The 24,426-nt window shown below is 42.1% G+C and overlaps 2 protein-coding genes across 5 annotated transcripts in view; both read left to right on the top strand.

Annotated features, from left to right (window-relative positions):
• Positions 1–281: 281 nt before the first annotated feature.
• Positions 282–14,602, top strand: kiaa0232 (KIAA0232 ortholog). Of its 2 annotated transcripts, XM_075450528.1 has the most exons (8): positions 282–548; positions 2,316–2,898; positions 3,172–3,312; positions 4,985–5,054; positions 5,149–5,233; positions 5,345–8,735; positions 8,881–8,989; positions 11,424–14,602. In XM_075450528.1, the coding sequence occupies exons 2-8, from the start codon at positions 2,662–2,664 to the stop codon at positions 11,438–11,440; spliced, it is 4,050 nt and encodes a 1,349-aa protein (XP_075306643.1). In that variant the 5' UTR covers positions 282–548; positions 2,316–2,661; the 3' UTR covers positions 11,441–14,602. The 2 variants fall into 2 exon arrangements, with proteins under 2 accessions (XP_075306643.1, XP_075306644.1); XM_075450529.1 differs by lacking the exons at positions 282–548; positions 2,316–2,898; positions 3,172–3,312 and adding an exon at positions 4,077–4,191.
• Positions 14,603–15,223: 621 nt separating this feature from the next.
• The window catches only part of tbc1d14 (TBC1 domain family, member 14), a 38,393-nt gene continuing 29,190 nt past the window's right edge, over positions 15,224–24,426 (top strand). Inside the window, exons 1-3 of one of the 3 annotated variants that reach the window (XM_075450530.1) lie at positions 15,224–15,317; positions 15,633–15,793; positions 19,000–19,771. In XM_075450530.1, the coding sequence (XP_075306645.1) occupies positions 15,745–15,793; positions 19,000–19,771 (821 nt within the window). In that variant the 5' untranslated portion in view covers positions 15,224–15,317; positions 15,633–15,744. Of the gene's footprint in view, positions 15,794–18,999; positions 19,772–23,471; positions 23,801–24,426 lie in introns of those variants that run through there. The other 2 variants (XM_075450531.1, XM_075450532.1) reach the window with 2 other exon arrangements.

Below are 24,426 nucleotides of genomic sequence, written 5' to 3'. Positions count from 1 at the left end.
AACACTTGTATGTGAACATCAAACAAAACTTTTTTTTTTCATTGCAAAATTTCAATAAAAACAAAAAAAACAATAATCTCATTTTAAAAAACGTGTGTTTGTTTTGCTCCGTGTCATTATTTATTTCTTCAGTGTAAGGACAGATTATAAGAGTACTAGTTGGACTTCTGATGCAATACTGCAGCGGAGGAATCAAACCTATACCGGCAGGACAGCAGAAGTTTGCCTTGTTGCCTAGATACGAACGCGGAGGGTGCCGCATTCGGTAGTCCGTCTCTTAATAATGAAACTGGATTTTTGCCGCGGACATTGTGGCTCAATGTATTTTATCTCAGCGAGGAATGAACTTCCTTAAGCTTGAGCCCGAATGTCGCCAGTTTCGTTGATACTGTTGAAGAAGCACCAACTGTGAAAACAGCGCCATTTCTGTCGGCGTCCATGATACGCTATGCTACCGCAGCGGATTCCAGAGCTCGAGCTCGGAACGGCAGCGGGAGAGAAATAGCCGCTCCCCTTTCGCTCCTTCTCTCTACTTCAGCTCACGGCAGGTAAGTAAAGCAGCGAACCGACTTGGGAGATTTATTTTCGCTTTGTTTTGCCCTAGTCTAATGTTTGATGTGTAATGTTTAGTTGGATTACTTCTTTGCTGTATGACGATATGGCGCACAATTTTGAAGGAAAAGCGTCTTGACAGTCCTCTAGTAGCCTACCGGGCAGCCGCTCCTCCTCCTTGGTCACAACAACAAGCGTAGCTACGTGAAAGCTAACATTAGCTATCGTTAGTTTCAATTTGTATTTGACTCTTCTGCTGTATTGTATTGACGTTTTGACACTTCTATGTGCTATGTTCCCGATTGCAAGTTTAGAGTTAGCCAAACGTTTACGTTCTGCCGTGTGTTTTAATGGAGAACCGTCAGAGCTCTAATGTTACCGAATAGAACCTCATATCAACCTGCCCGTCACAAAACAATTTAGCGTTAGTCTTGGCAACAACCGGGGAACACCGCAAATAAACCCATTAACCAAATGTATCTTAATGTGAATGCTAAATGCAAAGTAATAATAAAACAAAGCACGAATGTCTGTGACAAAATGTACAGATCTGGGAAGCTAACTTGGCTAACGTAGCTCATCAGCTAAAGGTCGGTGGTCCAGCTAACCTTGCCGTTTGACTGCAAAGTGACGCAAATACTACGAGTCGGTCCAACGTAGGGTTACACTTTAGTTGACTAATAATTCAATAGTATATTGTATACAAATGACAGTGACGTTGATATTGAAGCTAAGATATTATTATAGACTGTTATGTAGTTCAGTTGCCGCACTCGATGGCTCAGTACGGTGAAGTTACTGCGAACAAACCATCACTATCTGCAAACAGTTATAATGCACCCGTTGTAGAACAGACAACTCGTACGTTGACGTTACACCGCTGTAACAAATTCGCCCTTAGGTATTAGAAATATTTCCTTAAGTATCGGATCACTGGATGAACTTATGTTGACAGTGCAGCCATAAAATAGCTACCGGAGCTAATGTGGATACGAGATAACAGCTGGCTTGTAGACACTGGTCAGCCATATTTAGCAACTATCGCATCGAGCTTGCTAACCTATCAGCAGTTGCCCATCTTTATGCAAGTGGCACAATATTATTCAACGTAAGGGTGTGGATTGCTGAAATGTTGCAGTACTTCACTGCAAAGCTTCTTATCTTGCCCTTTTGGCGTTTCCAACGGGCAACTCTTAAAATGCCGCTGCTGAGTGACGACCGGGCCAACCAATCAAATTGGTGCAGCCTCCATTTGCTCTTCACGTCGGTGTCCGAGTCCACTGTTACCATGAGAAACACATGGGTTCCTCTGCCTGCTGCCCCACACTTATACTCAACGGCCAGAACATGTTCGTTTGGCTGGAGACGCTGACCCAAGACACATTTTGTTTGTTTACTTATCATTAAAACATGCAGATTTATTATATATTTCATGTTTTGTATCGGCAATGGAATAATTAAAAGCAAAAGTTATTGAGAATTACAAAGCCTTGATTGAAAAAAAGACTTCGTTCTTGTGTGCACATGCAGACTTGATTAACTGTTGCAACCTTTTCTTGTCATAGTCTTTCTTGGCCCTGTAAAATTGAAAATATAATTTCCTTTCCTCAAGGAAGGGAGTGGGGACTGGTCCTTTAATGCACTGTAATAGGTATCAAAACTGCTTTGTTTCTTGAGGTTTGTCTGTGCTTCTATTCATGAAAGAATACTAAAAAAAAAAAAAAAAAAAAAACCCTGATGTGTGCTTCTTTGCTCTGTTTCAGGTTGTGCCGGTGAAGTAAGATCTAGTCCCAAAATGGATCCCTCTGACTGAGACGTAAACACGTCTTGTGTTGTTCTCTGCAGCTGAGATCTGTCAGCAGCGTAAAGCCATGCCTCACGAGTAAAATCACCTTTTTTGCTCAAAGCAATAAAAGAAGAAAAAAAAGAAAACATCCTACATGCCTCCCAATGTAGAGCCCCTTCGTTGCGTCCTGCTGGAGTGACAGATCCCTCTTCCAGATAGGTTCTGCCTCGTCCTGTTTGCCCTTCCTTTCTTCACATACCACCCTACAGTAACTACCCATCACAATGCTGCTCTGTCTGAAAATGGCCAACACCTGAGGTCCCATGCGTCCAGTGAGCACCGATTCAGACGGTCCTGCTCCTCCCGAGAACCTCTCTTGCCCCTATCCCCTTGTGGGCCCCCTGTCTGCCTCAGAGATGTCCCTCCTCCAGTCGTTGGGTCCAGTACAAAGCTGGCTTGGCCAGGAGCTTGAGAAGTGCGGGATTGATGCCATGATTTACACCCGCTACGTTCTCAGTCTTCTCCTGCATGACAGTTATGACTATGACCTGCAGGACCAGGTGAGCTGCCATAACCTTACAAAAAATCATCCAGTGTTTTAAATGGGGCGCGTTTGTGTATAAATGTAATGGTCTTGAAGACAGTTTGCCCAATTTAGTTTTTGAAATCCTGTAATCTACAGTATGTGTAGATTACGGTACAGGATCTTCAAATGAAATCCTTTAAATGGAGTGTAACAGTCTGTAATCTATGCAGTTAATATTCTGCGTTGTTTAAAAACGCCTAACATTCAACACCCGTTTTTTCTTGTGTATCTGTCTTTTGTCTGAAAGGAAAATGACATCTTCCTGGGATGGGAGAAGGGAACCGGGAAGAAATGGGGCAAGAGCAAGAAGAAAGGAGGGACCGACCTGAGTCTGGAGGAAATGAAGAAGCAAGCCGCAGTGCAATGCCTCCGCTCTGCATCCGATGAGGTAAGTATTGCTCTGCCGACTGTTGAAATCCTTTGGTTCTGAAAAGCTTTGTGAGGAGTGGTGTTTGTCAAGTTGTGTTTAGTCTTTTTTTTCTTTCTTTTTTTTGGTCTATGAAATAATCAGTACTTTTGCTGCAGAAGCCTGTGAACCAGCTCTTATTCAGGCATTGACTTGCCTTTTATGAGACATCTGAATGAAAAACATCCCGAATATATTTGGCATGGTAATGATATAACTATGTTAGGAATTTGTTGCTGTAGTATTTCTTGTTGCCTGGTGAGGTGCAGTCATGTAGAGCCTAATGGCGTGAATCACAGTGGATGGACAGTGAATAAATGTGGGCCATCGTGTGAAGCCAAAGCATAAAATCAGGGAAGATCTGTATTGAAAATGCACCGCCATCGTTTGGCTGGGTCGCAACGCCATTAGTCGTCATCAGAAGGGTTATATCGGGGTCAGCACCAAAGTTCTTCTTAAACGTTAGAGCACATTGTCCGAAGAAATATAAGAATTTAATGTAACTCAGAAGTAAAAATGATTTTCTCTGTCTGTGTTTCTGTTTGAGGAAGCAACAGAGAATTTTGTTGGCCTTTTTTTATTATTTTTTATCTGTGGCCAGTAGTAAAGGGGTGTGCTTTAGTTGACACAGTGTGAACAAACTGGAGGAGGGCGGGTGTCTGTAAGGCAAGAGGAGGAGTGTTGGGACACCTCTCTGGGTACTGGACTCGGCACAGTATGTTTTTTTTTAACCAGCACACGCTGCACAGGAATGCAGCATTGAGCAGCAGAGCCGGTCGCCTGTCAGCTGACCAGCATTAGCACAATGATGCAAGAGGAAACACGGGCCGGAGAAAACTTTGTTTTTCATGAAGTGGAATGGTAATGAATCTTATTTTCTGGTAGCAGGCATTGTCAGGAAATGGGTGTCCTTCAGTCTCGCAGGAACTCGTACTCTGGAAGAGATATGTTGTGATATGAGAGTATTTACTGACAGTAACATAGAGTGAGCGACTGTTTTAATGTGGTTGTTGTTTACCAAAAAGTATCACTTGTTGTGCTGCTCAATTTAAGAAGACAGTAAAATATCAAGACTTGTAGTAAATGTGTGCTGTTGAAAACGGTGTGAGGAAATATCTGTTCAGCTGCTTAGCCATTTATTTATTTATTTAAAGCATTTGTGAACCACTGCTAAATATAGCACAGTCATGGCTGAGCATGCCTCAACTCTCACAAGTCAGCTGGCTTGAGTTGTCAATCGCGTGCCTTTCATTTATTCTTTTGGGTCATGTCGCTGGGAACGTTCTCACCTAAGGCTACCGGAGCTTTCAACATCTGTCATGGCTGCTTGTTATGTTGAAAAAACAAGTTATCCTTCTGTGTTGATGTAAGAGCCTATATAACTGGCAGCGTGTCCTGCTTAAGAAAAACCTGGACGCAGCTTTGTTAGATCAACTGGGCCGCTTGAAGTGTCAGTGTTATGCATTTTATTGTTTGGAATGCAACTTTGAATATTGAAAGGTGCTAAACTTCACAAAACATATTCGTTACCATGTATGTGCATTATGTAATCAAAGTCATATTGACAGTTGGTAGTATTGTGCTTTCTACAACTAGAATTTGTGAATAATGAAAATAATCTAAAATCTTTCTCCCGTCTCTGTCACCTGTACAGAACTCAGGAATTGAAAGCCTGGTTGAAGAGCTTTGCTCTAAACTAAAGGACATTCAAAACAAGCAGAAAGGTTTGATACCTCATAGAATTACATTTAGAAAATGAAATCGGTTGAACAGTAACTGTTTCTAATTCAAGATTTTGTTGTTCAATTTCTTTTTCAGAGGAAAAACGCATTAAAAAGAAATCTGATGGCTCTCAGTCTCCAGAGCGAGCCGAGTCTCCCTCTTCCAAGGACCAGGTGGAAATGTAAGCTTTACCGTTTGTGTAAAAATTGTGACTGCACCCCCTGTTGATTAGTTATTATTAGAGCTGTACTGCTTTCGTGCCATGTAAATCCCCTTCTTCTTTCTCTTGCAGGTATTACGAAGCATTTCCTCCCTTGTCAGAGAAACCTGTTTGTCTCCAAGAGATCATGACGGTGTGGAACAAGGCTAAAGCCTGTGCATATTCAAGTTCATCCTCCTCTGCAGCCCCACAAACCAGCACCGACACCTCTTCCCCCAAAGATTGCAACAGTGAAGGTGAAGCTACGAAGGAGCGAAATACCGAGGCATGCTGTACCATCACTGCTATAACCAATGAGAGAGGCCAGCAACGACGAAGCAAGAAGGAGAAAGAAAACCGAAACCATGGCGGTGCAGCAGCAGAGGAGAAATCTACTGTCCACTCAAAGAGACAGATTAGACACAGATCTGAGGGCAAATACCGGCCCAGGTCTTGGTCTTCTGGCTCCAGTGAGGCAGGCTCGAGCTCAAGTGGGAACCAGGGTGACTCAAAGTCATCCAGAAGCAAGACAGTTAGAATAAGGCACAAATCCAGGGAGGCTGCAAAGAATAAGAGAACACGCAACGCTGGGCAGGTGAAGTTGCAGATGAAGGTTATTGAAAAAGAGGAGCGAAGACACGCAGGAGGGAGCAGCAGCAGCGCAACTGGTGGCACTGCCAAACAACCACAGCTTTACAGAAAGGGGAAGAGACTGCTGAAGGAGATTCGTAAAGATCCAGGCTGGATGGAAGCAAAGGAGTCCGGAGTTGAGGGCAGACACAAAAAGGAATACATGGAGGAGCCACTTTGGTACACTGAGCCCATTGCAGAGTATTTTATACCTTTCAGCAGCCGACAAAGCAAGCTGGAGACAAAATATCGAAGCAAGGTTGACTCTCTGGATGGCTTTGACTTGTCGACTGACATGGAGAGGCTACCGGAGAAAATCCAGGGAATATGCATTGCCAATGAGAACTACCAGAGAGCATACTTGGCAGCAGGCTCATTTGTGGACGGGCACTTTGTGGAAGGGCCTGGCGAAGCCGAAGATGAAACCGCTGAACTCACCGGGACTTCAAGCTGCCCTCAGCCAGAGGATAGTAGAGATTTAGATGACGAGCATCTGTCTGAATTCACTCACTTCTATGAAGTTGACATTTATCAATCCATATTGGATACCAGTGCCTCGGACTCGATCCAAGAGAGTCGGATCTTAAGCATGATTCGGCAAAAAAGCAAAGAGCAAAGAGACGTTGAGGCAGAATGTTGTTTAGTGTTAGATGGCCTTGAGCAGCAAGGGAAAAGTGCAATACGGGCAGACTCACAGGAAGCTTCGGGATCTGTTGGATTCTTGATGGAGGATCTTGAAAACATGGTTCAAGTGTGGGGGTGTTATTCACCGTCCACTTCAGAGGACATAGATGGAGAGAGCTTCATAGGAGACTCTCCCATTCGGCTCTCCCCTCTTCTTGATAGCGTGTCGTTCACCTTGAACAAATTGTCAAGAAATCCGGAGGAGCCGCCTGTTCCTGAAGCGACCAGTGAACCGTCTGGTTTGAACTCCTCCTGCTTCTCTCTCTTTGAGCTGCAGTATGAGAGCCCCACTTTTCCCTTTCCCCACGACTCCCTCGCCGTTGGTCACGAAAACAACACAGATTCTAGTAGCTGTCTCGACCCACACCCTAATAAACAGTCTCGTTTGCTAATATGGACCAAAAATAGTGCCTTTGATGAAACTGAACACTGTTCTAACCTATCAACGCGAACTTGCAGTCCGTGGTCACATTCAGAGGAGACTCGCTCAGACAATGAGCAGGGAAATGCTCCGGCAGAGGACGCTGCTCAAATTGGCAACGAAGAGACGGAGTGTGTTATCCCTCTTTCTGGTACATATCTAGAAGATGAAATATTAGATTTTTTGCAAGATGACTCTGGTAAAAAGTGCAAGGAGGTCGGCGTTAGTACAGCATCCAATCAGACCTTCGCCAAAAAGTCTAAATTAGAATCCATTTGTGGAATAGCATTGGAAAAGGATGAAAGTAAACAGTACAGCACTGGCATGTTTTTGAACAACACAAACCAACAGAGTGATGATTACAGCTCAGGGATAATAAAAGACATTTGGACTGCGATCGGAGATGGCAAATCTGCAGTGTCGAGGCACGGAGCAGAAAAGCTAGGCAAGGGGCTCTTCTCAGATGAGCCAGGCGCTTACTGTTGCAGCTGTCTGGAGGTCCAGGCGAAAGGAGTTCCGGTCCCGGGACCTCAGAAAAAAGCAGTGCAGCGGTCAGAGTATCACCTCTGGGAAGGCAAGAAAGAAGAGCAGGACTTGGTCAAAGACAAACTCTCTAAGGTAGATGGTGCTGGGGATTACATGACTCCGTCCAAGCCCTGGGACTTGAACTCTGACAAGGAGAGTACATCATTCATCCTTGGAGGGGTATATGGAGAGTTGAAAACACTAAGCGGTGATAAAAACTGGGCTGTTGTGCCACCAGGTGACGGCCATGACAGCCTGCTTCAGTGTGCTGCTGCAGCTGCATCTGCATCCGCATCTGCTTCTAGCTCAGACATGCTTACCATCACTGGCACAGATGTGTTCATGAACACGGGCAGCTGCTTTGCTCCCGGGCACAGGCCCCTGTGGAGGCCTCTTGTGTCCTTTGGGCAGAGTGACCAGGCCATCAGAGGAAGTGGAGATGGATTGAATAAGGGATTTTCTTTGATCTTCCATGAAGATTTGCTTGGATCTTACGGAGGCTTGCATAGTGAGGAGCAAGGTTTAGAATACCCGTTTTCATCCTTTAACCTGAACAGTCCCTTCTCTCAAGTCCTCCATGTTGAGTGTTCTTTTGAGCCTGAGGATATGGCCTCTTTCAGTCCAGGGTTCAAGCCCAAATCTATTCTTTGCTCGGACTCTGAGAACGAAGCCTTCCAGTCTCGAATATACGGCATCAACCGGACACAGTATAGGGCCATTCGCATTTCCCCCAGGACTCATTTCCGACCAATATCTGCCTCAGAGCTGTCTCCTGGAGGAGTGAGTGATTCAGAGACTGAGACTGACAAAGAGGAGATGAGTTTTCCCGTCCTGGCTCCAGTGGACGTCTTTGACGATCCTCAGGCAGACCTTAAACCTCTGGAAGAGGATGCAGAATGTGAGGGCCCTTATTATGGGAAGTCAGAACTGGAATCTGGTAAATTTTTACCCAGATTAAAGAAGTCTGGCATGGAGAAGAGTGCCCAGACCTCTCTGGATTCACAGGAGGGTTCTAGTGCCCTCCTGCCAATCGCTGAGCAAGAGATTTGCTTAGACTGCAAAACGGCAGCATCGGCATCAAGTGCAGGTGAACAGATGGACGTATCGGTTGGCGAGATTCAAAAAGAGGAATCTTCAGGAGAAAAACGGTCCTGTTCATGTTCACCAGCAGGTCAGATCCCCAAGTATGGGATTGCTTACGACTTTGTTGGCGATGTGCCAGAGGTAAGGGTCTAATCTTTAATGATTATCAGTATCTTTTATTTAGCAAGTTTGACCAAAACATTGATCTTTAGCTGGGTCCCAGCCATGATATCTCAGGTGACTGTTTCCTGTAATACACTAACCACGTCTCATTTGTTTTGTCTAGTTTCCACTATTAAATACGAGTGGACAGGGAGGAACTGGCAACCAGCAAGATGAGTGCTGGTGGCAAAACACAATTTGTTCCCCTCTTTTCCCTGGATCTCAGTGTACAGGTAACCTCATGTTTCAAAACACTTATTTACCCTGTAATCGACACAATCGTTTTTTTCTGCAACACATCAAAAAGGCTCGTTTTGAAAATGTCTTTAAATGTGTGAGGTGTTTTTTATCCCCTTCGGCTCCAGGTTACCACGTACCCTACACCTTAGTTAACGCTACGTACTAGAACCAAACCTGTCGGGCCCTTTAGAGAATGTGAAGTTGATGTATCACTTTGTTCTACTTCTACTCCTCTTAACCAAATGTTGGCTGCAAGGTAAAAAAAAAAAAAAAATGTCCCAGCATTTTACGTGGCGTGATGTACCATGATGTGAAAAACTTGCAACAGACCGTACTGTGATTGATCTTTTTTTTTTATTTGAGCAAACAGTATTTGTGGCAAAGTGGCAGCAAAATGCTATAACATGTAGACGTGTGTTTGTGAGGCACCAACAGAGAGCGTACAGAAATCTATGTTCAGCCCTTTACTCCATGCATATCTACAATATGATGTCTGTATGGTGATTGGTCACGACAGCAGCTTCTATAGACTTTTTTTTGAGTAGGTGTGCGACAGCCGAAACGCATCACTATTACATCACAGCCCTCTTTACAAGGAACAAAACAAACCAAAAAAAAAAAAAAAAAAAGTTTATTCAGCGTTCAGTCCCGTGTCAAATGATTCTGCAGTAGTCACGGTTATTTATTGGCTCTGGCCCTGACCCGAGTCAAATGGGAACAACTCGCAGATGAGAGACGACTGATGGATTTTTACCTGACTGCGAGACAGTTGGCAGCTCATTCCCCCTGGCAGTTTGTTCATTTACTAAACCGGTTCTGAATACATTGTTGCCCTGAGCAATGAGGGTGGTGAAAAAAGTTAAAAAAAAAAATGCTACAACTGGCAATGTGGAAAGGATTGACAATGCTGGTGTACCCATTTTTCTTAGAAAAAGTTTAAGCACAATAGTTTTGGTGGAAGAAGGACACACTTCAGCATTCCTTTTGGCCATTTGAACAAGGGAAAACACTCTGGAGGAATGAAGTTCATAGCGGGTTCATAGCATTAGGGAAATCCCCTCAAATGGCCAAATGTTTGTCAAATAGGTGATGGGTCTGGTCAGAGAACAGGCTTGTTTATCTCCCAGTCTTTTAACCCATTTAGGCCTAAAACGCCTGGAAAAGAATGCCTGTAAAACCTATCGGCGATTTCAGAAAGATCCCCTAAAACCTGAAGTTTTTCTGGAAATTCAGCAATTGTGTCAACGCCTACTAAATGATTGATTTCTCAGCCTCTGTAGCAGATAGAAACAAAATTCAAAAAGTATTTGTGGCTTTCTTTGGAAATTGAGTTTATTTACATACACCTTCACGAAAATGGAACATGTAAAAAGTAAAGTGCAGGAACAGCCCTATTTTCAATTAGAAAACAGTAATAAAATAAAATTTAATTTTATATTTAAATTATTTATTTATATATTTATTTTATCGCCAGTAATCTCTTCGTACTGGCAGCACAAGGAGTCCCATGCCCATACACATTCCAATAAACGTTTTCATCTCCGGCACAGTTACGTGTGACCACCTTGCCATCTTTGCTGGAGTCTGATGTACCTGCTCACTGTATCTATTCGTCTCGGAAACGAGATGCGCCCAAAGCTCCTCAGTAAAAATATGATTAAATGCCTGCAATGGTGTGGCATCTGCAGGGAAATCGACTTTCACCCCTGGTGTGCGGTTGAAATCTCTCCGTCGATTACGGTGGTAATTGTCAGTCTTCCACTCACATTCAAACCCTTCAAAGTCATCCTCGTCGTTATCGTCATCTTCAAACATATGTGCTAGCCATAAATCTCCATGGATTGGGTCAGCACGTTCATCAGCATCATCAAAGCCAAGAAAACTCCTCACAATCGCTCCCGTCTGAAATGTCTTCCCACTGAAAGTCCTCCACGCTTGTTCGATGTAACTTAACTTCAAAACAATGACACGAGGAACATGACGACACTCACGCGTGTCGATTATAATGCATTTAATTGGCGCAGAGGTCAATAATTGGTGCAAAACAACCTTATACATGAAAAAAGACGTGCACGCTTTCCCGGCCTTAAAGGTAGAATAACGCAACAGCGCCCCCGGCTTTAAAGGTAGAAATGCGGCAATGCTTTCCCGGCCTCAATGGGTTAAACTACAGGGATGTTGTGCTTCTTCACAACATTGTCTTTTTTTTTTTTTTTTTTTTTTTTTCAAACATTGTCTTGTTGGATTCAAATTTATTAAATCGGAATTAAAGCTAAATTTGCACAACAAACGGTGATGGTTAGCATCTGAGTCCAGCAGACCTGCAGCATCTGCTCGATGCAAGGTTTAAAAAAAAAAAAATAAATAAAAAAGAAGAATATTGGTGTGCAACAATCTAACCATTTTTGTTCTTTCGTCTTTTTCTAGGGAGCAGCAACATTTGAATTCTCCAGTTTGGCAGAGGACGCCTGTTGCCGAGAGGAAAAGTTCCTCCGCTCTTGTGACTGGACCTCTTTTACCAGCAAAGATTCAGGGTCATCTCAGAGCTGGAAAAAACCTAATGTAGGCTAATTTTCTGAGACACCTCTTGAAAACCCCCGACGCATAACCCTGTTGGTTTTCATTTACTAACTTTAAAAAACAAAAAACAACAAAAAAAAAAACCTTGTGTAATCAACAATCAGATCGACAGAGTGAAAATAGGAAAACTCAAAAAAAGAAAAAAAAAACAACAAAAAAAACCATGTCTTTGAGTGATGCCACAAGCAGACATGCATTTTATAATTTGTTTCAGTTGATTCTGTGTACACTGGTCCTCATTCAAGTCTCACAGTTAGCTCGTAGGGACAAGTGTTTTGTTCTATCCTCGTCCGTTTTTTGTTCCCAACATTTTGAGTTTGAACTAAGAATTCTGGTGGTTGGTGGTGTCTGAATGGTTGTGCATGTATGTTCGTCCAGCCAGTCTCACTCCTCTTTTCTAGTTGAACCTAATGTGTGAATCGACTGCTATTGCATCCTCTACTTTTTCCATCTCGAGTTCAGAAAGATAAAAACAAGGATGTTGAGATTCTTTTGAGTTGCGTAAGAATTTGGGAGTTTAATTTATATAGTTTGTTTGGATGACTTTCTGAATGTGAAGTAGAGAATGTGTGCAGCTTTCTTCTAAATATCCTTAAATTCCCCGTGTTTGAAGTTCTAAGTCTGAGTTTTGAATGGTGATAGTCTTTCAAAAGCTAGCAGTAGACATAGTGTGGTTTGTGAGGCTAAAATAATAATAATAATAAAAAAAAAAGTTTAAACACGAAAATAACCGCAAATCGAAAAAAAAAAAAGGACTTTGGTTGGCAAAAAATACAAATAATCTACTTGAACATGCAATGCTGTACAAGAAACTTGGGGGGAGGAGAAAACAAAATAAAAAACAAACAAAAAACAAAGGAAAAAATGCGTTTTTGGGTTAAAAACCCACCGTGAAAAGACATGACCACAGCCATTTATGCAGACACAGAATTAAACTTTGTTTTATCTTTTTTTTTTTTGTAAATCTAATGGTACAGAAGACTATTGGTGCTATAAATATGTTCAAAACTCTTTTGAAGTTGCAGTTCCATCATATGGCTGCGATAAGCTGATGGCATAGTTTTGTTTATAGTCCAGACAGACTCCGTGATTCCCCCCCCCTCCCCACAAAAAAAAAAAAAATTGTGAAGATGAGTTTTGCCTGATCACACTTTTTTCTTCATGTGGTTTGGCTCTTCTTTTTCTTTTATTTTTTTTATTTCAAGGTCATCTCTTAATTGTCAGCCCTTAAAACGACTGAAGCAGAAACACTCGGAGGTATTCAAATCTCTCGTTTCAGCGCATCCTCTCGGTTTCCAAGCTCCAAATTGGCGTCGACTGTCAAGAAATGCAACTAAACCAACGTGTAATGAAAGGAGCGCGGCGAATATCACACCAAAAACAAAGCTGTAATAATTACACTTGAGAGACGAATGCTTTCTTTTCCCGTATGAGGTGTGTTTTTAGTTTTTGGTTTACAATATAGCTTGTTGAAATATTGATTGTCTCACTGTTTGTGTGTGGTGGCATAGAACTTGTGAAGGCACTGGTTCAGATTGGGTGTAGTAGAACTTTTATCTCAGAGAAACATGAATGCCTGCGGAGTCCTGAGGTTCATTCACAAGAATCCAAATGCATCAGTGTGGTAAATCTGAAACACCCCCCCCTTTGTATAAATTGGCTATAAAAACTTTAAACGGTGTGCTTCAGCAGCCCTCCTCAGGACCTTCAGTTTGAAAATAGACTCCAAGCATACGTGCACTGTGCATTTCTTAAGATTTCTTTGTTCTTTTTTCTTTAAAAAAAAAAACAAACAAAAACAGGTTTAGAGGCTAGTAGGAGTATGACTACATTGTTGTGTCCCACCAGAAAAGCGAAGCACAGAAAACTAAAATCACCCCCTCCCTTTAACAGTGAATTAAAAATGCTTGTGTGTTGTAATGCACTGTCGCAGGGGAAAGGCGTCTACTTTGGGCATGGCTTTGGAAATGGCTTCTGCTTTAGCGAATGCAAAGGTGGTGGAAGGCCCAGGGTTTGTTCAGTCCGACGCCACTTTAATCGAAAAAGGACCCCCTCGAGTAATGGAGTGAACCGTATTCAAACTTCAGGGTCTTGTCCCCATTCCCCCCCCCCCCCCCCCCTTACTTTGACAGTCGTCAGACACTCAGGAAACTTTTTAATAGAAGCATAGTCTACACTCAGACCTGTGACAGTGCATTGATGCATTAATGTTAAACTTTACTTTGATTGTAGAAAAGAAGCAGTTGACAGCAGTTCCATCCAAGCAAACGGCTGAGATAACTGTCATCGACTTGGAGCTTTTAGTTTTAGGGAACAGAAGAACTAAGCCATTGTAGGTTGCATAAGCAATGCGGAAGGGGCTCAAGAAGCCCCGAGTTCTATGCAATACCTTGGCGCATGTAAACATTCAACAGCACTAGGATAAAAGTCATGCAGTTAACTTTGCATGTGGAATAATTTTGAGCGAGGGACACCTGAGAAAACAAACCGTGGAATGTCTCTGAGAAATAAAGCATGCAAACATCACACTCCATCTTTTTAAGTTGGCTTAAACGACACATTTTGATTTAAAAAGGAAAAAAAAAAAAAAAGATTTGAGGTTAAATCTGTGAAAGAATGTTTCGACCGTGTGCATCTGTCAGTGAATGTGAGCAAGAAGCGAAAGCAGTTGAATGGAATGGATTGCATCACATCTTCCTCCACTCACCTCTTCCACTTTTGATCGGCCATGTTTTAAACTAAACATTAATGACGGGAAAATGCATTCAGTGAGGGTATATGTGTTTGGCATGACGTTGGCGGGGTTGCTGAGTTTTGGTTGCACTGTGGTCTAAAGAACATATCCAGCACTGAAAACTTGAGTTTTCCTCGTCTTCTCATCCCCACCCGGATGACGCTCCTCCACCCTCCCTATATCCATCTGCCCTGAGTAGCTGTGTTCTAATTTCATGTACACCCTGAATAAATTATTTTGTTTCATTGTGGATTTTCTTAACATCTAATAAAGGAGTAAAACCAAACCTCAATACTAGTGTCAGCGTTTCCTTGATAAAGTGGTGACAGTTGAGAGAGGAATTTAGCTCCTTGACCTCATGGTGACACTAGAGAGTAGTGTAAGGTTGCTGCGAGAAGCAGACGACCCAAATATACTGTTTTATAGCTGTAACTGAATATACAGACTTTTATATTTTAGAAAGCCTTTAGCTATTATGACTTTCTAGGTACTATAAAGATATAATGCTCCCACAATTCAGTACTTTAACAACCTCTATACAGTTTTAAGCTACATTTTGTGTAACACATTGAGTGAACATATTGTATATTGGGAAAACTTTAAGATATTTAAACTTTTTATTTTATTTTTTCTTCCTTAAACGTTTTTCATTCAATTGTTTGAATTTTGACGAGCACGTCAGTTCAGGTGAGCGACTTTTCTTTGCCCATCTCGGGCTACAACAAGGCAAGAATATCTTTAGGTAGGTTGGAAACTCGGTAGGCCTATTACAGAATAAATCTTTTATTTTTATTTTTTTAAACATTACTCACATTTACAGCACATTTAAAATATCAGTTTCCTTATCAGTCTTCTGAATAATGATCATGTCGACGGTCAGGTTGATTATTAATGCCTTCAGGTCCTGACAGGTGAATCCATCGAGGCGAGGCTCACCGTTCTTGACTCGATTACGCGGCACTCTCGACACAAGTTTGTTTAAAATGGCGGCGGATGCGACGAAATAGGTATGAAATGTTGGATTATTTCGGTCAAACGTGTTAATTGTGCTTGTGGTGGTGGTTCGCGAGAAGACGGAGAAGAGCTTCCTCTCCCGCTGTGATGCCGAGAAAGCAAAATAAGGCGTCTCCCGCACTGTAACTTAAAATTTTGTCCTACTTGAGGAAGCGCTGGGGAAATTAGTGAGTTGGCGTCGGCAGCAAGTGCACTTCGCGTGTAGGAGTAGTGTGACGTGGTGCTCGTGTTTGGCAGCTCTGTTGCCCTGCGATGAATATGTGTGACGGCATATGACTTGACTTTTGGTGCTGTTTGTGTGCATTAAGCTGAGTTGAAGAGTCAAGGGAGGCGATGGTGATGCAGCAGTAGCCACAGCATCATCATGGACCACTGCGACCGGCGGCTACCTGTCACCCACCTGTAGCCTCAACCGGCGGCATGGCGAACACGGCCCACGGCACCCAGGACCGGAGGAACGACCACTGTGGTAGGTTGCTGTGACCCGCAGTCTCAGTTCTCTGTACTTATCGTATTTAAGTCGCATTACACGTTCACTTTGATACTATATCTGCTTGCATCATTGGTGGCATTATAGGTCACCAAGACCCACTTAAAAAAAATAGGAATTTGGACGTATTCTCATATATTGTAAATTTAAATACTTAATAAAACGTGGAATTAAAAAAAATGTTTGTTATTAAAGCCGGTCTTGAATTCGGCGTACATAGAACATTGATAACTTGTAACCATACAGTTTGACTCTCACCACTTTACGAATGGCTGAAGTTGATTCTCAGTTCAGCACAGTCTGTGTGAGAAGCAGCATTTCTTTATGTACTTTGGCATTAGACACCAAGGCTTGATTGTTGTCTGATGTTTTGAATAAACTGAACGCATGCTGCCTCATCTGAACTGTGGGTTTTATGGCTATTGCTAACCAGGATAAGACTTCCTCGCCACTTTCCATCATTCTGAAAGATGTATTTTTTACTGTATGAAGAAAGTGGTTCTTAACTTTGAACGTGCCATAAAGTAACCTTTACAGATCCTTCATACATTAAAACATCTAAATGAACTTTGCCACTGATCCTCTGCTTTGTTTCTTACCTCAAATATGTAGACCACCTAAAATGGTGTTCCCACATTTCAGCTTTTGTCATGTTGTTATGAAGATTAATGTGACGAGGCATTTCCTTGTGTTACCTGTTGATATTCATTTTATGACTCGTAGAGCAAGACTTGTGCATGCTTCCTGATGGGTGGCTCAGTCAGTCAATACTAGTTGTTGTTGTTGTTTCAGAACTTCGAAAGGGCGACAACACCTGTCTCCTTTTGTCTGCCCTTAATTCTACTTTCTCTATACTCTAACGCACAGCGTTGTGAGTAATTTGCAAGTCATACATGCAGAGCAACCAGTTCATTGGTGCCCTCTGATTGTGGATTATTTCCACTGTAGCGCACGGACACCAGTTGCTGTGTTTTGGGTCAAAGTCTGCCAGGCTCACATGATATCCTGCAGGTCAGGTTTTAGAGCTGGGTAGGAATCTGGCTTTGTGTGTCAATGATTTTGGAAAAAAGCTTAGCTCAGTTTGGCGTGGGACGGGAGGGGGGTTTAGATTTATAATGGGTAAGCTTTTGATTCTCTGAATTTAAACTTTTTATCCTCTTAATGCTCAGAGTTCCACCCCCCCCCCCCCCCCCCCCCCCCCCCCCCCGTTAAAAAAATACATAAATAAACGTCTTCTGTTAGTGCAGTTGTGTGCTCAGACACACTAACTTGTAGCTTAGCTTCCCAGCTGGTGTTGAAAGCATGATATAGTCCTCAGGGGGCCCTGTTCACATTACATTCCAGACTCCTGTTACAGCCTGGTTACTGTGGGATTCAATTTCCCCCATCAAAGCATCCACACCTCTACACCCACGTATCCAATGTCCTGTTAAATTAAAAAAAAATCTTGAAGGATCTTGTATTCAGTAGTGCTGTCCGAGTCCACGCTATTATTATTTGTATTGTTTTATTCTTCTTTTATAGTTAAAAAAAACAAAAGGCCGATGAGTAGCCAAAATCGTTATTCCGAGAACTATAGCAAAGTTGTAATTCAGAGGCCTTAATGTCGCATAATAAAGCAGGTTTCCCATTTTTATTTTGGCTCATACATTATTACCGAGAAAGAATGGATGTAAATCAAATGGCCACGGAGTAATGTCCAGAGGGCAATCTGGAGGTGACGAGATGAATCTGGAATCAAAGTAAAGAGTATTTTTTATATATATGTACATATATATATATATATATACATACACACACACACACACATAGTTCCAAGGGTGTTTGCATTAATGTTATCAAATCAAAAATTTTAAATCAAATTTATTTATTTTTTTGTATAGCACATTTCATGTTCAAAACAATTCAAAGTTCTTTACATAAAATAAAATCATTGCAGCAGGGAGTGGAAGAAGCAAAAATTTATTATATGTAAAAATACATACAAAGAAAAACAAATAAAATAATTTAAATGAATTTAAAAACAAGCAACAGTCCAGATAAATTAAAAGATATCGTGCAGATTTCATGCATAGACACACTTTCCTAAATATCTGTAGGCACATTTGAGAAAAATAAAATAAATAAAAGTAGTATTGAAAATAACATGGGGTTAAAAAAACGTATACGCAGTGGAAATACCAAAAAAAGTGTTAGCAGGTTGGCGTGGACTGTGATGCAGTAATTGTCAGACAGCCACAGCCGGCAAGATTCAGTGACAGTGTGGGGGGAAAAGCATCATATCCTCCCTTTGACAAGACTGTTCACTGCTTCCGTTTGAATGTGAGCTAATGAATTCTGACTTCTTGGGTATCTAAATTGTTGCAGAATTATCTTGTGCAGCAATTTCTAAAGATGTGACAACAAAAAAGGTCCCAAATATGCTGCTCGCATGGATGTGAATCTTGGTGAAACAAAAGGCAAAATGAGGCAAACTCAGGCAAAAATGTTTAGATTTATTTTATTTATTATTATTATTATTATTATTATTATTTTATTTTTTTTGCCATGGTACATTTTTAAAAGTAGGGTGGAAAAGGTTAGACAATTTGATCTACATTTTGAAATCGTGTTTACATACCAGCCATCGTCCACTTCGATGCTTTTGTCGACATTCTCGTGCTTTTACGCAGGAGACGTCATAAAACCAGGGTCACGCTAAGAAAGCATTGATGCGTAGGGGTTGATTGGTTGAAAGGCCTTATAGTATCTGTTCTAAAAATTTGTATTGTTGCATTAAAACATCCTAACTGCAGCAAAGCTGAGGAGGCCTCTGACTCAAGACACTCTGTTGTTTTATCGCTGTTATGTCGAGGGTGTTTAGCATTGTCCATTATGTTGAGTGTGTGTACCATTTGGGCCAATTTACTAATCTAATATTCTTAATCGTGTTTTCATTTATGTAGAATTTTCATTGTTGTACCACCTACACTGGTTGCAGAGTGAGTGCCTCCCAGTTTTTCTGCTCCCTGTAGTTTAGCGGTGAGTGGGGTTGTTCAGATGGCTGTAGTTTCCCATTTTAGCTTCCAGATACCATCATATTACTGACAACAGAGCGTTTTAGTTGCGTCGACTTAACTTCTTCTCGTGAAATAAAAAGCTTTTGTCGAAGTTTTTAAGAAAAACAAATGTTCTGTTCTTTAAAGGTGTCCCTGGTGGAGCAATAGTGGAGAATGGCTCTGTGGGCAAAGAACCGGCCGCTCCTAACCTTGACGATCCCACCAACCGTGAACCCAGCTTGGCCTCGCACAGTGAGCTCGTCCTGCCCAGTTACAAGCCGTGCTGCTCCTCCACCCCCATCTACTACAATAGCCCCCAAAAAAGTTACTCGGACTTGGACCCGGACAGCCACAGCTTGACTTCCCAGGACTCAGGAATCCCCACGCTGGAGATCAACCCTCCAGACCCCATCCTTCACAGCCACCAACGACCGGGACACAAAGGCCTCATCCTGGACTCCAGTCAGGACTCTCCTGCCACTTTAGCTCTGGATGATGATCCATCTGACAGCAATGCCATCCGAAAATCCTCCACCTTCCCCCGCAGTGGCTATGACTCCATCCGCCTCTTCAGCCCCACCCTCAGATTGTCCACCACTGCGGGGTTGGTGGTCGGCGGTGGAGCCTTAAACCGCAGCGATGACATTTCTGTGTGCAGCGTGTCCAGCCTGAGCACAGAGCTATCGGTCTCCAATGAGGACATCTTGGATTTTACAGTCACTTCTGAGTCTAGCGCCATTGTCACCTTGGAAACGGATGACAGCGGCACGGCTCACTTCTCAGATGTGACGCTGTCGTCATCACCAGGCAACCACAGAGACATGTGGAGTCCTGCACGGCTGCATCTGGGGTCAGGTGTCATGCAACAGGAGGATGGAAGGGAGAAGAAACTGGGACCTCTTGCAAGCTTATTCAGCAGGCAAGTTCAGACTTCTTTTAGATCACAATGTTTCTTCTTATGAGGACAAAGCTTGTTAGAAGGGGTTTGATGAGGCCCAGTCCTGTCTCCACTTATTCTGTGATGCTGTGAAATGCTAAATGGACTGTGTGTTCATTTCAAGCTTTTTATTCTTATCATCAACTGAAAGCTCTCGAAGCCGCACTTGCTCCTTAAAACGCAGAATAAGGGAGCTTTTCTCGATCAGATACCATCCATCACACGCACTTCCATGCACAGATGATCCATCGGTATCAACACAATCAGGGATTCCGGATCAAACGAGACGCGTTCAAAGGAAAGCGTCTCGTTCGAGGCGAGAGTTAAAAGTAAGTTTATCTTTGTAGTTTAAATCAGGGGGAAATCAGGGGGAAAAAAAGAACAGAGAAAAGATGAATAACAAATGAGAGATTGAGTCGACCCCTAGTGTCTAAATATTACAAATGCATCTATTTAAGAAAGATTTATTTTAGTCATGAAATTTAGGCCAATGCATTTAATTTCCAGCTGCATTTGCCATTTTCTCCTCTACATCATGACAGCAGCTGCAGTGGGCCTCAAATTCCCGCCACCGTTAATGTCCTGACACTTTAATTTAAACCCTTGTAATTAGAAATGATGTAAACATGAAATGGGTGGCTTGTGTCACGATGTCGCCGGTTAATTTAACTGCCCATTAGTGCTGCATGTTATGTAGACAGAAATATGACGGTAGGATCATTTTGTCTGTTCGTGTTTTACCATCTGGATGTAGAAAAAGGAAAAGAAAAAACTTTTGGAAAATTTATTTATTTGTTCGTTGAATAAAGCTATAGATCAGTAACAAACATTATGGCATTTAATTAAAACGAAAAAGGAATTTCCGTACTTTATGTTAGTGAGGCAGTGACACATTGTCAGCATGCAGGGCCTTGCAGAAGTGGGTGTTGCTCAAGGCTACTTTACAAACCTTGCTCAGCTGAGACGTGCACGTGACCCCCCCCCCCCCCCACCAGTTCTGCGTACTGCAGCTCACCCGGAACGTGGCCTTTACTTCGCAGCTCTTAACACGGCAAAAACATTAGTTAAGACAAGTTTTAAGGCGTGCTACAGTGTCGCTTCAGCGAGCCGGCTTTCACTATCAAATCATCCTCAGTCAGGAACGAGGAGGGTTTTGTTTCTTGTTTTTTTTCACCACACAGACAAACCTATGAGCACAACAAGGCTCGGTTAATGGAACTAATACAGTTTTTGCTTTCTAGAAAATAACTTGTTGAAGCGCTCTAGCACTTCTGTGTGTATCTTGCTGAATTTCTTCAGATGTGATTGACTGCCCAAAAGCTGACCTCACCATTCAACAGGATCACGCTGCCACTCTGGAAAGAGATTTCTTTGTTTCCGATTTCTTTACATGTATGAAGGTGTTTTGCACAGTTTTTTTTAATTTTTTTTTTTTTCTAAAAAGATTAACTACAAATTAAACAATAAATTTCACCAGTGCACGTTCTTAATCTTAAATCGACCTCAATCCATCCATTTTTCTGTACCCGCTCAATCCAATTAAGGAGGGGTTGGAGTCCATCCCAGCTGTCACTGGGCGAGAGGCAGGTAGAGTTAAATAATAGATTTAATAAGAAATTAAAGGGACGTGTTAAGCACACTGAACAGGCATTAAGTGTAGAAAATAAGTAAGCTAATAAACAATGTCGTGCTCATGCAAAAAAACATGCAGAGCAAAGTAGTCATTCGGTAGAAACTACTACCAAGAAGGACTTATCTTCTGTTCTTGATATAGACTTTTTATAGTGTTATAAAACTTTTTATAGAGTTTTATAGTGGGGGAAATTACTGCACATCAATCAAAGTTGATCTGTAGTTTGTTTCTCACTTACTGACTTTGGTCACATGTCGCCATTTTATCAGAGAAGCCTTCCGTTTCCTCTCACAGGGTTGCCACATTACACATTCTATTGGGGCCCTGAAATTTCCTTGAACTCACAGGGGAGGAGATTTCGCAGCACCTTGTTAGAACTTTTTTTTTTTTTTTTTTTTTTGGACCAAGCTGTTAGTGGAAATTTCTGTAATCTAACACCTGCTGTGTTGTTTTGTGACACGCTGGTGTGGAGGCGTGTGACTGAGCGAGTTATTCTTCGAGGTCGCATGGTGGGCAGAGGGCTTTAAATTTTGTTATTAAAGCCTGCAATTGATTTTAAAAACACGGATTGATTTAATGATTTTGGCATATTACGGTTAAATGCATAGTTTAAATGTTAAAAAATGAATGTCATAATGAATTGGATGTAGTGAAGTCATGTGACTGAAGGGTTGCTGATAGGAACTGTGTGTTATCTGTTATTGATGGTAATAAAGTATGACATCAATAAATTTTGATTATGTTATGTGAATAGGTATCTTTAGTATCAGGAAGCTGATCCCTAAAGCTCCCTAAATGTATTGGTGTTGACAACAGGTTAAAGTTTGGCTTCAAAAGACAGTTTCAGACCAAGCTGTTGTAGGGACTAGCTGGGGGGTATTAGAACTGGGGAGCTCTGCGAAAGGCTACATGTGGTCATGTGATAATGTAACCACGTGTAACCATGGTTGCAGGTCCTGTGGTTGCATAAAAAAGCCCGAATCATCAGCCCTCCACCACCGTGCTTGGCAGTTGGTGTGAGGTGTTTGTGCTGATGTGCTGTTTGGTTTTCTCCGATTGTTCTACCATTGTTCCAGAAGTCTTGTGGTTTGTTCAGGTGTCGCTTTGCCAACCTAAGCTGTGCTGCCATGTTCTTTTTAGAGAGAAGAGGCTTTCTTCTGCAAACCTTCTAAACAAGCCTTACTTGTTCAGCCATTTTCTAATTGTACTGTCATGAGCTTTGATATTTAACATGCTAACTGAGGCCTGTGGAGTCTGAGATGTAGCTCTTGGATTTATTTATTTTTTTACAGTTTTATTTGACAGCATTGCACTGTCTAACCTTGGGGTAAATGTCTCGAGACGTCCACTCCTGGGAACTTTAACAAGTGTTTTCCACTATTCCACTAAATACTTCGGAAATGTCCTTATAACCCTTCCCAGATTGATGAGCAACAACAACTGCTCATCAAAGATCATTGTTGATGTCTTTTCTCCTTGGCACGGTTCTCAGGTGTACTCATGTGAGTGAGGAAATAAACACTGACAGACCACTGTCAATTTGAAATGACGTCAGTTTAAGCCTTTAAATGGTGGTGTTGATTATATTGTTTTTTAAAAAAAAAAGAAAAATTCTGGTACATTGATCTGCTGCTTTCTTATAACCTCTGAAAGTCGTGCTCCTCGGAGGTTGTTTTGTTGTCCTAGGCTTTACTTTCCAGCCTAGTGGTGTCTGAACGGGTTCTGAATACATTTTAGCTCACTGGGTATTGGCATGCTACTACAGACGGTTGGAAGGGATTTAATCAGCTTGCTTCAGGCATATATGCATTTAAAAAAAGTTGTCTAAACATGCTGCTTTATGGTTTAAGAAAGGCATTGGAGAAATGATCGCTGGCTGTATAGATGCAAACCTCTAACAGGACTTTATTTTTTATCTTTAAATGGATTATGTGTATATGAAATATTGTGTGTGACATGATGACAGTCCTTCACTTGGTCTCCTCCTCTTTTTTTCTGTCCTGTTATCTCTTTCCCTGCATTGAGAAGTTACTCATTCCCTCCATTGCCCTTCAGACTGCTGTTCCTCTCCTCCAATCTGTTCAGTCAGGCTTCTCGTTGAGGAGGCGGGGACGCTTAGGAGGAGTCTGTGCCTACTTACTCTCACTCTGCCTGAACAGGGTGGCTGTGTAGGACTACTTCAGACTCTTTGTAATTAAAACTATGAACACTCGGGGCCTGAACGTTGTATGAGGGAGAGCTTTTTGTTTGCTTTTCTTCTGCGTTCTCGTCTTTGGCAGCTCAGCATCCAAAGTGTCTGTGTCGTTGGGGCTTTTGATTTTACTGTTTTTTGGTGACTAGAGCAGGATGGCAACTCCATCTCTTCTCTACATTGACAGGTAAGATAATGGATAGACTTTTTTTTTTTTTTTTTTTTTTTTTTTTTTCACACAATTTTATCTAAAAATCTAAGCTTCTTTGTGACTGAGGCCTTTGTTTGTGAACAAAGTAAAAGTTATGTGATCAACATTTTAATGATGCAACTGTTGTGCCTGCCAACTTTTATTCATTCGGAACTGAATGCGCGCTGTTCTATTGATTAGTTGTGTCGGAGACAGCCTGGAGCTGTTCTGCACCCCGCTCACTGTTTTTTATGATGGGAAAATCTGTGTGTTCCTTCTTCTTGTTCTGGCTTGTTTGGTATTTCGGCGCCAGCTGTCCTCATTGTTGGTTCAGGCTTCCGAGCTACCGGGACACCTTATCACCCGCTTTGCAGATATAAAGACTGAACAGCAGTTTTTTGTTTTTTTGTGTGTGAAATCCTAAAATTCTTGGGAGACTTGACCTCAAATCGGAGCAGCACAAAGCCCTCGGCTCAGACTGAGCATACAAACAAGCACCTCTGCCAGTCCTGTTGGACTTTCTAGCTGTTCCACTTGGGCGCTTAACCGTAGCCGCAGCCATTCAGCTGTCACGTTGGAGCGCGTTAGGCCCGGATGCTGAATGCAAATCGTGCCTCTGCTTT

This window comes from Odontesthes bonariensis, chromosome 19, assembly GCF_027942865.1.
Source record: "Odontesthes bonariensis isolate fOdoBon6 chromosome 19, fOdoBon6.hap1, whole genome shotgun sequence".
NCBI classification, from domain to species: Eukaryota; Metazoa; Chordata; class Actinopteri; order Atheriniformes; family Atherinopsidae; genus Odontesthes; species Odontesthes bonariensis.
The sequence above is the reverse complement of the archived record's forward strand: the minus strand, read 5'-3'. Positions and strand labels throughout refer to the sequence as shown.

Coding starts and splice junctions, on each gene's coding strand:
- kiaa0232 (XM_075450528.1), top strand. CDS start 2,662: ATGCGTCCAGTGAGCACCGATTCAGACGGTCCTGCTCCTCCCGAGAAC. Junction 3,313..4,984: donor TCCGCTCTGCATCCGATGAG/GTAAGTATTGCT, acceptor TCACCTGTACAG/AACTCAGGAATTGAAAGCCT. Junction 5,055..5,148: donor CATTCAAAACAAGCAGAAAG/GTTTGATACCTC, acceptor TTTCTTTTTCAG/AGGAAAAACGCATTAAAAAG.